The 15,716-nt window shown below is 47.4% G+C and overlaps 1 protein-coding gene across 4 annotated transcripts in view; it reads right to left on the minus strand.

The window, feature by feature from the left end:
• SPATA20 (spermatogenesis associated 20) overlaps positions 1–15,716 on the minus strand; it is a 46,924-nt gene that overhangs the window by 24,513 nt on the left and 6,695 nt on the right. For all 4 annotated transcript variants that reach the window (XM_081899649.1, XM_081899652.1, XM_081899651.1 and 1 more), the window contains exons 4-12: positions 14,527–14,681; positions 14,294–14,437; positions 11,965–12,166; positions 11,593–11,723; positions 10,444–10,548; positions 6,312–6,386; positions 5,315–5,527; positions 3,666–3,858; positions 2,377–2,545 (exon numbers count right to left, since the gene is read on the minus strand). In XM_081899649.1, coding sequence (XP_081755775.1) covers positions 2,377–2,545; positions 3,666–3,858; positions 5,315–5,527; positions 6,312–6,386; positions 10,444–10,548; positions 11,593–11,723; positions 11,965–12,166; positions 14,294–14,437; positions 14,527–14,681 — 1,387 coding nt within the window. The remainder of the gene's footprint in view (positions 1–2,376; positions 2,546–3,665; positions 3,859–5,314; positions 5,528–6,311; positions 6,387–10,443; positions 10,549–11,592; positions 11,724–11,964; positions 12,167–14,293; positions 14,438–14,526; positions 14,682–15,716) is intronic.

A 15,716-nucleotide genomic window follows, 5' to 3' on the forward strand; every position in this document is an offset into this window, starting at 1 on the left:
CAACCTGAAGCAAACGTAACATGAGGTATGACTGTACTGTATGTATTATTTCTCTAAAGCACATATCTTGCATTACGTTCCTTTGCACCTGTCCTTAATCTTCACACAAACATGCTTCTCCAGAATTCATGTCTGTGCTTCTCCTATTGGATACAAGGGGTCTGGTGCCATGCGATGATCCAGAGCCTGGAAGCCCCCAGCTGAAACATGGGCTCAGCTGACTGGCCTGAAGCATACTTCCTTAGGCCTCTCTCTACCAATTTGCCAGGGAGCAACAGGAGGAGACAGCTTTTGCCCTCGCTTCGCCTCTGGTGGGCCACTGTGGGAAACAGGATGGTGGACTAGATCAAGGTTTCCCAAACTTTGGTTGCCAACTGTTCTCGGACTACAACTCCCATCATCCCTAGCTAGCAAAACCAGTGGCCAGGGATGATGGGAAATGTAGTCCAGAAAAAATAGCTGGTGACCCAAGTTTGGGAAACACTGGACTAGATGGACCTTTGGTCTGAAGCAGCAGGGCTCCTTTTTAAGCCACTTTCAGCACCAGCCGACCGTCCGTAACATCAGGGTATTAATACTCAGCGTGCTTTACAAAGTTTTTGCAAAGGGATATGGGATATGGGCGCTTTAAAGCAGAGTTTCTCAACCTTGGGTCCCCAGCTGTTCTTGGACTACAACTCCCAGTGTTCCCTGGCCACTAGGGATGATGGGAGTTGTAGTCCCAACAACAGCTGGGGACCCAAGGTTGAGAAACTCTGCTTTGAAGCACTTATGGCTTGGTTGGCACGTAACACCAAGCCAAACTATGGCTCAGAGAAATGTGGAGGCACCTTTAATCCTGTGCCTGCTGTGCTATGGTTTGGTTTTGCATATTGCCTAACCCCAGGCTCATGGTTTGCCTCTTCTAGACAAACTAGGAGCTGTAAAACAAAAGCAAACCTTGGATACAACTCATAGTTTGGGTGGAGTGAGGCAAACCACAAGCCCAGGTTCAGACGACAGCCCAAGGCCAAACCATGGCTTAGCTCATCCGCGATCCAGAAGCCCAAGCATTTGAATAAAGCCATGGATTGCCTTAGTGTTATGTGCAAACAAGGTCACTGCGTAAACACTGAGTTCTTATATTTAGCATTAGCACTAAATGCCTATTTGTTAGTAAACATATGTAGACACTTTTTAACAGGCCACCCAGTGACTCGGAAAGGAGCCAAAGCACAGGCGGCTGTGAAGACAGAAGCTCTGCTTATTGCTATGAAGATCACGTCCTCCCCTGCTCATTCCGGTTGCAATCCGGAGCCATTAATTAATAGCGGTGGGAATTTTGCCACTTTGCTCAATGGAACGAAGTGATTGCACCTGCAGCGTTAAGGTCAGAGCCAAAGGTCTGGATTCATGTGATAAAGGTCCTTCCAGAGTGAAAACTCCCAATTTCATGTTCAGCATTGCGAGAACTACAGTAACTAAATTTCTGCACGCAATATTTGCGTTGCCAGCAGACTTGATTTTAAACACCGCTTATTTATTAAGATGAGGAAAGTAGCATAATTTTTGGAGGTGGTGAGGGAAATTATTGTTTACTTATTTTGCAGAAGCCTTCATTTATTTTTTAAAAAATTACAGGCTGCTTTTCACCAGGGAGGTCTCAAGCGGCTTACAACAAAATATACACAATTTAAAACATGAATGAAACCTCAAAAAATTTAAACTTCAAGAATTTAAAATCTAAAATAAAAGAGACCCGTAAAACATCTGAGAAGCCTTCTGGGTGCAAAGGCCTCCTGAAATAAAATGGTTTTGAGCTGGCGCCTGAAACTCAGTAGGTATGGTGCCTGCCTAACCTCTTGTGGGAGGGAGTTCCACAGAACTGGGCCCATAACATGAAGGCACAACTCTGGCCCATAGGCAACCAGAAACAGTGCTCCCCCTGATTATCTTGGTGACTGACTTGGGTTGTACAGGGTATGGAAGTCCTTAAGTAATCCTGAGCCTAAATTATTCAGTTTTCCCACGCTAGTACAAGAACGCTGAACCCACTACTTGGGCCAAGGTGGAGGAAGAAGTTGAGGAAAGAGGCAAGGGCAGCAGCGAAGGGCCTGGGGAAATAAAGCAATGAGCTCTATGGAACGCTGAAGTCTCTCTCCATTTTGCCCTGGGAATTCTGCCGGTTGCAGAACCTGATCGCAGAATCTCACAGCTTTTCTCCCCTCAGGAGAAACAGAGGCTCAGCACTGGGGTTGAGGAGACCCAGCGGTGGAACCAATCCCAGTGGCCTGCCTGTGGCGATGCTGGTTTCGGCCCCCGTGCCGCCTACCCAAAGAGCCCTGGGCCCCTCCTGCCCCCTCTTTACAGGCTTGCCTGTCATCGCTGGACGCATACCTCTTCTCCACCGCGTTTCCTTGGCCCCGGTAGCAGCTTCTGAGCAGCTTCCCGGTGACGGAGCTGAACATGTGGTGCCGGAGGAAGGAAGCAGCGCGTACGGCCCTGTCGGTGTATTCCCGCTTGCCCAAGATGGCCCCACTCTGAGCAAAGCCGGAAATCATCAGCCCTGGGAGAGAAAGGGAGGCAGAGTCAGTGTGTCGCAGCGGCACCAACGTGGCCTCGGGCTCGACTGACACCCATCAAATGTGTTTGACGAAGAGAATGTGTTTCACTGATATTCAGCAGATGCGGAAGGCTGGCGTGGTGTGACACGCTGCTAACAGGCCCAAGTCACTTTCTCACCAAAATGGCGGCCCCCAAGATTCACTGAAGGCAGGGTGGGTGAATGAAGGCAGGCAGGCAATCGTTCTCCAGGGCCTGACTTACCACCGAGTGCACAGTCATGGTACCCCGTGGTGAAAAAATGCATCATCCTTCTACCCCATCCATAATGATGATGATGATGATGATGATGATGGATTTGGAAGGAGAGGCCAAACATTTCCCTCATATTGCCTCCGTGGAAGATGTCAGCTGGCAAAATATCTGCCCTGAGCCGCAGATAACCAGCCAGCCAGTCTCCACAGCTCTGAAAGCCATTTCTCCCTCCGTGTTTTATTTTGTTTTTTAAATAAATAAATAAGCACACTCTTTCGAGCGGAAAGCACAAGACAATTTCCGAAAGGAGAATTCTGTGAATTCTGGAACCACTTTCTTGAGCACACACACAAACACACATTCTCTCCCAAGAGGCTGGCATGTTTCTCTACTTCTTTCCCCCCCCCCCCCGCTGTATGTCTGTGTATCTTAACAGGGGCGCCCCCTTTTATAGAATGTGAAAAGTCAAGGGTAATGCCGCAGCTGCACAGGTTAAAGGAAGATTATTTCAAAGCGCCTGTGAGGGGAAACAGGAGAAAGGTTCTGCTGCCCCCTGCTGGAAAATGGGGAGAAGATTTTCAGAAAAATAGTGGTCCTTTCCTCAGTCTAGAGTCTAGACTCTAGAGCTACCTTCTTGGGTGGAGAGTATACATCAAGGGCAGGAGAATAAGGTAGAAACAGTAGGCAGTTTTGGTCCTATCAGCAACCATCCCTCCAGCATCAGGGCATATCTGCTCAGCAGCTTGCATCATGGAAGAACTTATTTCAGCTGATATACTGCCTGTGTGTTCCCACCCATTCACCCAACCTCTGTGCAGCCGATTGCATGTGGATGCATGGCAGTAAGCTCAGCGCAAGAGCAACCTCACCGTTCCAGGACGCCAGCATCTTGGTGTCCAGGTGGGGCCGTGGTCGCAGGCCACGAGCCTTGGAGAGCTTCTCCTTGCCTTTAGCAAGCAGCGTCTTCAGCTGCTCCAGCTGCAGTCCAAAGCGGGCCGCTGTGAGCTCCAGGGAATACTGCACAATCAGGACATTTTTCCCTTTTAGCTCGTTGTGAGGGTCCTGAAAGGAAAACCCAACAATGGAGAACAGGAAGGGACGGCATACTCTCCAGTGAGACTTGGGTTAGCATCCTTAGCAGGACCTGCCATTGGGATTCCTCTAACTCACTGGTGAGTTGAGGCCAGTAACTGGGGCAACGTAGAATGAGTTGCACCTCTAATGCCCATCCCATTGAATTGTTCCTTTTTCCTCCCTTGGTAACTCTGGTTTGGCAGGAGGAGCCAGAGGAGCAGGTAGGGAAAAAAGGAAGAAAGCAAAAAAGGAGGGGCATATATAGGGGAAATTAAAAGAGGGTCCCATGTTGAAAGTTGGGGTTAAAAGATGGATAAATTTAACGATATTTGGAATTCATTTTTACAAATACCATAACAGATTAAGGTCTAGTTAACTACAATAACAATTTTCCCATTATTATTTTTTTGTAATGTACACAGTATCTTTTTTGTCATTTTACATGGGTACTATTTCTTGTTTCTTCTTCTTTTTTCTGTGTGTCTTATTTTTCTCGGTATAAAATAAAATAGTTGAAGAAAGTTGATCTAACTCAGTGACAAGGAGGCAAGATGTGTCCCACAGTGCCTTTGAATCAAGACCATCATGTCCCCTCCTCTTATGGCTTAGCAGGGAATGGGGAGCTTCAGTGGGGCCACTGGGAATATTTCCTCTTCTAAGGATAATTGGGGGGGGTGAGGATCAGGCAGAATTGCATGGCAAAGAAGTCAAGCAAGCAAAAGACTGAAAACGCAGGTTGTAGACCTAGCCAAAGAGCCCTAACCAGGCCCTGTTGGCCAGGCTGCCAGCAGCCTCTTCCTACTTCCTTTTCTAAGGGGCAGCTGGGAGGCTGGAGCCAAAGGGAGCAGAGGAGTCCAAGTGACCTGGAGTGAGCTTGTGTTCCAGGGGGAGGAAAGCCAGGGGAGGATCGATTCCTGGCAGTCGTGAGTAGTTATTGATAACTGTAACTCACTTATCTGAAATGTAAGTAGTCTTTCGTATGCAATGCCAAGATGCATAATCAAATGTTACTAGACAGATTACCATCTTTAGGGTTTAGCATGCTAAGGGGAAGAAGGATGTGAACAGGACATGCAATATCAGATCTTCCAGGGAGTGAAATCCTCTGCCGTCCCACATCATTAATGAAGCCCCTGCTTCACACCAGCTCTTCAGGTTGGTGCCTGATGTAAGAAGAATTCGGGTCTAGAGACTGCTGGTAAGCATTTGTGAATTCCAAGATCTATAGGCTGCCTGAAGTTGGAAAGCCTCAATAGCTCCTCATCTATGAGTCAGGCAGAGTGCTCATCCTACCACCAGTGCTCATCCTACCACCTACCACCAGCAGAGGAAAAATTGGAGTTTCCCAAGCATCACAGGCACGTATTGGGCAGTGCCTGTGACATCGGGACTGATGGGAAGCACAACAATTCCCACCCAGGTTGTGCCTTCTCTCCCACTGCACCTTCATTGGATTCACATTGCCATCCTCTTTAACTCCATAGTGATGCATGAAGACATCTGCCATGGTCTTTTCCTCTGGGATCCCTTCAATGGGGTCTGGCAGGTTCCACCGGATCTCCTCAGCTGTCCACACACAGAATGCACCCTCTTGCTTCTCTGTTGACTGGACTGTGGGGTAGGAATCTGCATCCTCTGCACTGTAGAACCCCCCAGACTGAAAAACAAAGCCCCACTATTAGCAGACACACAGGTGGAACACACCAGTGATGGCATCATCAACCTAGTGAAAGCCTATCTGGGAATGGTCCAATTAAGAAAGTCTAGTTACTTTCACTGTCATGATCCAGTCCCACAGCATGGAATTAAGGTGCTAGGGGACTCTGTGCTGCCTTTGCTACAGCAGATTAAAACAGCTGCTCTCCTGGAAATCCCCTTTGAGAATACTTTTTTAGCAATGAACTACACCTTATACACATGCCTGTATAGTAAAATTCCAGCAGCTGCTTTTTCTAGGCAAAGCAGCTTGGGGGAGGAGTAATTTGAACCAGAGAAGCAACAGAGGTGAGGAAGCTTAACCCTTCCCCTGTCCATCACACCCTCACCCAAAGCAGCTGTCAGAATTTGCACGTAACATGTGGTTTGACCCTTGCAACAATTATTGTTTTAAGAGTATTTGAAGTCTTTTTGTTTGAAGTCCTTTTATAACCCATCATGGACATTTTCAACATTGAAAGAAATTATCCTCTGTTTAAGCCTATCAGAGGGTACATCATTAAGCGTAGATCCCAAACAAGCCCAGCTTTGCCCCAGGAAAAATGAATGGGAACAATGAGGAAAGGCTCTAGATTGGCTTGGTGGGAGGATGTGCTAAAGCTACGATATCTACACTCAAGGACTGAACCTGCTGCTGTTGCAACAGTTCCACATGGATGTCGGTGACTCAAAGTCCAACCCACATTTAACAGCAGCAAGAGAAGATCCTGGAGATGATAGCTTACCCCGTCACTCAGATCCCGGGAAACGTAGAGCAGAATGTCTGCAACTATGTCTGCAAAGAATTCATCCCCAGAGATCTGTTTTAAGACACAAGGAAGATTGCAAAGGGAAAGGGAGCTTATGATTTAAAGATCAAATGGGAGAGGAGGATGGCACAAGATGTTAACCCACAATGGGATTAGCTTGGGCCCCATCTCTGGACCACAATACACATACACCCATCACTGCTAGAATCAATAGGTACAGTTTAGGTTGGCATCTCAACGCTACTCAATGCAGTCTCAACAATCTTTGTGCAGCAGAAATGTTGAATACTGAGGAGGAATCACGCCCAGGTCATTCAGCCCCCAGTGCATTGGGGCAGCTGTTGCCTAGTAAATAAATGAAAGACACTGGTTGTGAAGGGCACATGCCCTCTTCTTGACTCTGCTAAGATGTACGTTGCATGCAAACACATCCCTGCTATAAGCTCAGAAGCAAACAACATCAAAATAGGTGCAGCTGATGGACCTGCAACTGATACCTGTCCGTATGGATTTCCAGTCCAATTTGTACACATCCTGGCCCCAAATGCCACACCGATCCCTTGCCAAAAACCCCCAGCAACAACCCAATAATGATATGCAAGAACTTGAATTTCACAGCAGGACTAACCTGGGAACTTTACACCTGTCTGTTCCTATTTGTCTGATCTGTACGATTTATTCTTATGGGATTTCGGCTTTCCGGTTGCAGAATTTGGGACAGATGGACACAACTCCCACCTTTATGTAAATTTCTCTCAAAGCTGCTTTCTTTAAAAGGTGAATAAGTTGAAGGTTGCCAGAAGCGGATGATCGGATGTGAAAGGGGGCTACCCAAGATTATTTCAGGATACAGGGAAGCCAATCATCAGAAAGGAGAGGCAGCAGATGGGTTGTTTTCTGGCTTCAAAGCCCTTGTGGATTCCACAGCTGCAAATCCTGTTCAAACTGTTCAAATCTGGGGAGCCCGGTAATGAGCAATTTAAATTAGTGTGGAGGGGGAGACTGGCTCAGCATGAAAGCTCTCACCTCCAGCCATGACCACATCAGTAGCAACTCTTACAGAGTGCCCAGCATGCTCTCAGAGGTGTCTACATAGGAATTTACCCCCTGGAGGTGGCTCTGGCCAGTGTGCCTCAAGAGCCCTCCATGTCTCTTCCAATTAAGATCAACAGTACACAGCACTGCATCTGTAGACTATAAATAGATTTAAATGACTTAGAAACTCACAAAACATGTTACGACACAGCCGAAATATATGCGCCAGAATCAATGAGACATTCCTCCTCCCTACAAAAGCCTGGAAGAATGAACAATATTGTTATAAGATGGGGGGCTGGTTTTGACTATGCCTTTGTGCCCAAACAAGCCAGTGGGGATTTGTAGCAGAAGGGACCGACCAAACCAGTCTCTCCATTAAGGTAATGGGCCTGGGCAAGTCTGTTAGGCATCTATTTACATGTCTAAAAAGTTGGTGAAGTACGGATATGTTGCCATAGAGACAACTGACTGGTGATGCTCTTTCAGGAAAGGTTAATCTCTCCCACCAAAACCTGTCTGGGAGCCACAGCCTTTAGCAGGTAGGAAAACAATAGTCCAATAGTTTTTGTCTAGTCTGCTCTGGAACTGGGAGCTGAAAAGACACACAGGCTATCTGTGCTGAAAGCTAAGCTATGGCTTTGGAGTGGAGGGCAGAAATCTATTGAGGAAGCAGTAGCTGTTTGAAGAGTTAGTGCTGTGAGCCCTACCATCTTATGATCAGGTTGTATATGTGCATATAAAGCCATACACACCAGTGTCTCTAGAGACCTTCATTCCAAGGCAAGCAAACTTCCTGGAGTCTCTCATTGCTCAGAGATTAGGGAGCACACAACAATATTTTTACAACTCTCTGTCGAGCTCCGACAGAACAAACCTGGCAAAACTCTCCCGGGAGGCTATTCTGCAGGGAAGGTGCCACCAAAGAGAAGGCCCTGCCTTCAACATAAACAGAGAGGAATTAGCTGTAGGCATGATGCACGAGGGAAAACAGGGGTGAGGAGTATCATATGGACCACAGAGACAATGCAGGGATGAAATGGCATCGCTACTTCAAGGAGGGATGGCCAGCCTTCAATACTGCAGCACTGTATCTTTAACAGGTATGCAGAAGAGAACATTTCAGTTGGCCCAGCTTGTAACATCACAGTCCCACAGGAGCCCAAAACACTGCGCCTGCCAAAATTCAGCTTGGCTATTAAATGTCCAGAAACTCTAATGCTGCAAGACTAGACCTCCCCTTGAAATTGCTCCTTAAAATTTATTCACTACTATAAATCCAAAAAATGTTATAATGGAATTTTAAACCCCAAAACAGGCATAGTTGTTTATGCTTCTGCTTAAATTATAAGCACAAAGAGACCGAGAGTATATAAAATGTGCCAAGTCAGACACAGTAAAACCAGAAGGCACATCATTAGGCTTATATGGTGAGACCCTTAACTTGTAATCCTCAGAAACCATACCAAGATTATTATTTTTTAAGGATCCAAGTAGTTCATTTCCTTACACACTCAGCATTCCCAAAACTAGTGGGGGAAACCCTCTGCCTCAGCTAAGCCACATATTCACTGAGAGATATAAGTTTTTGTCTCGGCACAGTTTGAAAGCTTAGTGACTCCCAACAGCTGACTCCCTCAGGACCATCCTAGGCAACGTATTACATGTATGATTGTGTTGATTCATTTCTAGAAAGAAAGAAAGAAAGAAAGAAAGAAAGAAAGAAAGAAAGAAAGAAAGAAAGAAGCAGACATGGGCCCTCTCAGTCTGGATCAGGCCCAGAGAGCGAACTGATTTAATGCACCCCACTCCTGCAAACCCATCATCACTCTGCTTTCCCGACAAATATCCTCCCTGCCCCCTTGCAAGGTGCTACTTGCTCCAGAAGAGAAACTGCAATTTGGTCCCACAGGCATTCTGCAGCCTGAGGGGCAAGATGGCATCTCCCCACAATTTCATGTACAGAAGCCAGCTGGACTGGCAGCTGAACCTTCTACACTGGCAACACGGCAAGGTGTTACACCCGAGGGCAGTAGGCTAGCTTAGGGTGGGCATGGCAAGTTGTGTGTGGCTTGCCCAGCTCCGTCCTCCTCCAGCACCAAGGCTCCCCTTGGATAAAACAAAATGGAACCTTCTCTCCATGGTCAAGTGCTCTCCGTCCCAATTTCTAAGGAAGAGGAGCACAGCGGTGGCTGGACTTGCTTGTGGAACTGTTGTGTGGAAAGCAGCACTGAGAGAGGCAGGGGCCAGAGATTCCCCGGGAGGGGCAGCAAATTATTTCCATCTCGGAGCACCCTTGCCACAGTAGCAGCCTTTGCCCATGTGAACCATTTCTCACTTCTCTCTTCCCTGCTCCCCTCCAAACAACCCTCTGTAAGCTCCACCTGTTCCACAAAGCCCAAGTGCCGCTCTCAGTTTTCATTAACACTCCTGAGGTGCCACGTAACTGCCAAGAACAGCTGCAAGAAGAAAGGAAGGGGTGAACCCTTACCCCCCCCCCCCCGGCCTGCCTGCCACCCAAGTGTCATCCTCTCCCTCTGTTGCCATAGGTGGCCTACAAAGAAAAACAACAAACGTCTCCTTTTCCTCTCCTCTGCATGAAGGCACGAGTCCCTGGATGCGGGAATCAGGCTCAAGAAGCCCAGTGTTTGTCTTCTTCCCACCTAACCTCCTGCTTTTCGGGCAGCGAATCACATTTACCTCCATGTCATCTCAGCAATAGGCCGAAAATGTGAGGAGGTTAAGAAGCGAGGGCCGTATTCAACTACATCGCTGCGCTGGCAGAAGCAGCTTCTCCTCTGACTTCTTACTTTGGCCACTGCCTTCCACGCTCAGAGAGGGCAAGTGCAGAGGGCCAGCAGAGCCAGGAAACACAGGTGATTGACTGTAAACCTCAGCAGGTGCCCAACAATGCTGCCCCCTGGTGCTGGCACAGAAGTATCACGATCCCAGCATCATGCTCTGCTTCCTGCCTGCCTCTTTTGCCAAGATGAGAACCGTATCCTCTGGCCTTAACTAATAAGGAGGGGACTGCAGGGTATCGTTGAGGCAAAAATCTGAGCTGAGGAAGTACCTGGAATGCCTTGGCGTAGGCTGCTGCCAGCTGCCCCTGATCGTACAGCATCTTTTCAAAGTGAGGCACGTGCCAGCGCTGGTCAGTGGAGTAGCGATGGAACCCCTGCGGCAGAGAGAGGGGAAGAAACGTCTCGTCACTTCTGCCCAGTTGTAACTGTGGTCAGGTATCCCATGCCTGGGAGAGGGGCAGAGAACTCTCAATTCAACAGACTAGGGCAGCCTTTCTCAACCTGTGGGTCCCCAGATGTTGTTGAACTACAACTCCCATCACCCCTAGCTAGCAAGGCCAGAGCTCAGGGATGATGGGAGTTGTAGTCCAACAACATCTGGGGACCCACGGGTTGAGAACCGCTGGACTAAGGCATCCAGCAAAGGGGTCAATGGACCTGGTGGTGATTTGAAGCCACCGAGAACAACCAAGCCTGGAGTGGTGTGATGCTCATCCACAGGAGAACTGCCACAATGTCCATAATCCACAAGGGAGGAGGCGATCATGTGGAACCTTATGCACCACTTACTGCTAGATACAAGTGAAAGCTGGAGCAGGCCATGCACAACAGGCCCTGCTGCAGATACACCTCTGCCCCTTGGAAAGATTTCCAGAAGATTATCCTTTCTATATCTTCCTAGAATCTGACCGAACAGGATTTAGTTCGGGTGTGTCTGTGGAATTCAGCTTTAAAATAAACTACACACTCACACCGGGATCTAAAAATTGTTAGATAATGGTGTTTATAACCAAGTTGACCCTACACACATGAATGGGGTGGAATAGATAAAATGACTTTGAATTGGACCAGTTTCTGCAGTAAAATACTGCCTGCTGTTAAACCCAAGAATCTCTTGGGTACACCGCTGTAACTCAGAAAGATGCAACACTTTATATCCATTTCCAGCAGCACTTTACAGCCATTTCCGGGCATTTTTTAGTTTTACACAGCAACACTGCATCCGTTATTACCTTTTCTCAGATCTTCCTTCCTCTGAAAGTGGGTAGTTGAAAAAGAATATGGAGTGATGAGCAAAATCAGGCAGGTGGATGGACACAGAACTTCTATGTCAAGGAATGGAGAATGGCACACGGATGAAAGTCCCCTTGTGAAAATCATGAAACCACTCAACTCACACTGCCCCCACCCCTTCATACCTGGGCAATGTGATCATGAACCCCGCCATAGGCCATCATCTTGAGGGTGTGCAGGGCCATCTGCAGTGCCCGAGCCCCTTCAGTAGTTGACCGATGAAGAGCCCAGTAAGCGAAGAGGAAATTCAAGTTGACTAGAATACAAATAAGCAGGAAGGTAATGAGCCTTGGTTGGTTGTTTATGCAGCGCTGCCTCCTCTTATGGCCACGATGGGGAATCGCTTTGCAGGTGTTCCTGGACTCCAACTCCCATCATTCCTGTGACCACGGGCAATTGCTGGCTTGGGACTGATGGGAGTTGGAGTCCAACAACATCTGGAGAGCCACACATCCCTGAGCTACTCAGATAGCTTGACAGGAAGATCTCAGACTAACCTGGAGTAGGGAATTTGGGAGACTCCGAGAATCCACCATATTCTTCATCATAGGACTCTGACAGCTGCTGGAAGCATCTGCTCATCACCTCCTTTGAAGATGGGGGTGCTTCCTCCCCGCGAGCACCAACATCTGTCCTGGCTAACAGCGCAGACAGGATTTTCTGGCTGTTTTCCATAAGGCTAGTTTTGTTCCGCTTCCACTGGCAAGGAGACAGGGGGGGAGGCACAAGGAAGAAGTCAAGTCATCATTTTGCTAGTATTCACTCACACCTTTTGCCTCGCACAACCACCTATCTCCTCCAAAAAAAAAAGGACCAATCATTTCCCACCCACCATGTTAAAGGAGCTTTCAAATATCAAAAGCAGTGTGGCTTGGCACAGCAGTGGAAGGGCCATTCCTCTTCTCTAGGAGTCCACATTTTCCCACTCGCCTGAACAAGGCCCCTGAACGGTTCTCAGGTATTACAGTTGCCACTGCCACACGACGGAAGCATCCCAGAACAGGCCCCAAAATGTCTGCTTATACATTTTTAGCCGCAAAAATGTTTGCCAACGTATCGTTCATTAGAACTAGGTTCCTAGATGCTTCCATCGGGCACACACTAAACTGTAAAGGAGAAAAACATTCTTAATGCCCAGTTATTCTTACCCCATAGCAAATTCTATCCATGTTGGACAAATGTGACGAAACCCAATTCCCATTAATCAACTTCTCTCTCCCTAAATCATCTTGCCCTGAACACTCACCCCCAAACGACAAAATCAGTTCACATCCCCTGCTCTTTTCGCCTTTAGACGAAAAGTTCAGTCCCAGCCAGAAGTGGATGGTATGAAGAGAAGAAGAGGAGTTTGGATTTGATATCCTGCTTTATCACTACCCGAAGGAGTCTCAAAGAGGCTAACATTCTCCTTTCCCTTCCTCCCCCACAACAAACACTCTGTGAGGTGAGTGAGGCTGAGAGACTTCAGAGAAGTGTGACTGGCCCAAGGTCACCCAGCAACTGCATGTGGAGGAGCAGAGACGCGAACCCAGTTCCCCAGATTACGAGACTACCGCTCTTAACCACTACACAACACTGGCTCTCATGTTTGGGGCACTGCCACTCTCCTGACACCACTGCAGCTTACCTGAGTGGGACTGGGGCAAGGCAGGGGCAAGGACGGGGTTGCACAGATGCACAGGGGGAGGGGTGTCTGATTGGGCTCTGCTGGTGTCACCCTGCACAGATGAAGCACAGCGGTGCCAGCATCAGGAGGACAGCTCCAGCACAAAAGCCACTATGTGTTAGGGACTGGACAGAGGAGGAGTGGCGGAGACTGCCTCCCCAGCCTGAACCTTCCAGAGAAGTGGAAGGCAGTATAGATTTACAACAGTGGTTTTCCGGAGGTCATAGCTCAGGGGCAGATGAAGAGCAAAGTGGGAAATAATGGGAGAGGAGGAGGCAGAGCTGAAGCAGCTGGCTGATACGTTATCACTAGAAAGCATTCCAGGCCCCCCCCCCCCTTCTCCAAGAACCCGGCGGGCATTGAAAGTAGGCGAGCAAATTAGCCCAGAAATAGAAGCAAGAAGAAATTCTGACGAAAGAAGAATGGAAGACAAAAATAATGGACTACACAGAATTAGACAAAATAACAGGAAGCATTCGAAACCTGCAGGACCAGAGATTTACAGAAGATTGGAAGAAATATACGAACTATTTGAAAAGCAACTGTAAGCAATAAATTACACTAGTAGGACTACAAGAAGTTTTGTAAGGAGAAATATATGAAATATTGCAAAGTAGAGAAAGAACAGAGATATTAGTTATAAGATTTAAAGGTAATAGTGAATGTGAGAAATGTATATTAAGTGAATAGATTGGGAAATTTTCAGACTTGATTGATGGAAGTCAAAAAAATATTGTAAAAGTATGTTTAATTACTGTTGAAAATGATATGTTAAAAAAACTAATAGAAATTTATATTTTTAAAAAAGGGGAAAAAAAGTAGAAGAGCAAAGGGCTTGGAGACAAATGACCCTAAGCAGCCACTGTAAGGTGGGTTGTGCTGTTGACGATTGAGGAAGTGGAGAGAAGGGGGATGTAGAGATTTACTCGGAGCAACACCCATTACTCCAAAAGGCAGCATTTCTAAGCCTCTCTCTGTGAATATTGAATTAAAGACATTGGTAAGAATTTTCCCTGTCTTATCTATTCCCAGCAGCCTACCATGGGGGGATCAGATTCCCTGACGCCTGACACTATGGGAACGAGTACAGTGTGGTCCCGGTGTACCGCTCCAGTGAGGACCTTAACCAATCCCATGACCCTGGATGCCGGACTCCATACCTGCTCTAGGATGCGAAGCAGAACGGTCCGAAAGCCAACCTGGTAAATTCCATCCTCGGGAGGGAAATAGGTCCCGCCTACAAATGGTTTGAGATCAGGTGTTAGCCACACACTCATGGGCCAACCTCCACCACTGCTGGTTGCCTGCAGGAGGGAAAAAAAGATATGGCTCCCTTCAACAGTCTAGGAGCAACAGTCGTCTTCCATTTGCTATACTCGTTCCTGCTCCCCACCTGCACAAAGGCCATGTAGACTTTATCAACATCCGGCCGCTCCTCCCGATCCACCTTGATGCACACAAAGTTGTCGTTCAGGATCTGGCCAATTTCTTCATTCTGGAAGGATTCCTGCTCCATCACGTGGCACCAATGGCAGGTTGAGTAGCCAACTGAAAACAAACGCCGGCAGTTAAAGAAAGGCTCGCCGAAGGAGAAGGCCCTGCTGTACCCAGGGAGGAGTGGGTGGCAAGAAAAGTCAAAACAGAAAAGTATATAATTCAAGCAACTCAGCAGGCTAGGACAAGGAGTTGGCTTTAAGAAAGAACTAGCCAACCTTGGTGTACTACAACTCCCATCATCCCCATAGCTGGGGCAGAAGAGAATTGTAGTATGACCTCATCTGAAGGGCACCACACTGGTCGTGCCTGCTTTAGCAGAAAGCACACAGGTTTTGCTATCCAAACGCAATGCATTCTCAATAAATTGATTGTTAGGCAAGCATCTGTCTAACGAATGGACGATTTCCATTTATTCCTAAGGGGAAATTTCTAATGCATTGCGAGCCACAGAATTTTGACCCCAAAATGAGGAGAAAACCCTCTGAAAGCTTGCAAAAGGCAAACATGGAAGGGGAAAATGCTCCCTTATTTTGTCTGATCTCTCCCCCTCCCTTCCCAACCATAGTTTCTGGCAAAACAGCTGCCATGCACCAGCAAAACCCAAAAGGTAATGCTTATTTAAGGCTGCTTAATTGCACGCACTGCACGTACTACACGCACATTCAGCTGTTTGGATATCTGAATCTGCAGTGTGCGTGGCAAAGTTTGAGTCCTAATTCCTCATGCTTCGATAAGTGAATTTTCCTATAACAAGCATTTTGCTAGTGGGACCTGCATGTACAAACATGAGAACAAACGGAGAGCTTCCCTTTCATGCCTCAATGTTGGCTATAAACGATGTAAGGCTTCTAAACCCCCAGCAAACTGACCTTTTGGAAGAACTAGAACACTTCTAGCCTGGGAAATAAAAGAACAAGCAACTGAGAGTGTCTAAGCAGATGTTTCTATAGGAGACGTACCCAATGTGGTGACCTCCAGATGTTGTTGGACTATAATTCCCATGATTCCCAGCCAGCAGTGCCAATGGCAAGGGATTATGGGAGTTATAGTCATATAATACTTGGAGGGTTATCCCCATACTATAGT

Source organism: Podarcis melisellensis (assembly GCF_964234715.1).
Source record: "Podarcis melisellensis genome assembly, chromosome: 2".
NCBI classification, from domain to species: Eukaryota; Metazoa; Chordata; class Lepidosauria; order Squamata; family Lacertidae; genus Podarcis; species Podarcis melisellensis.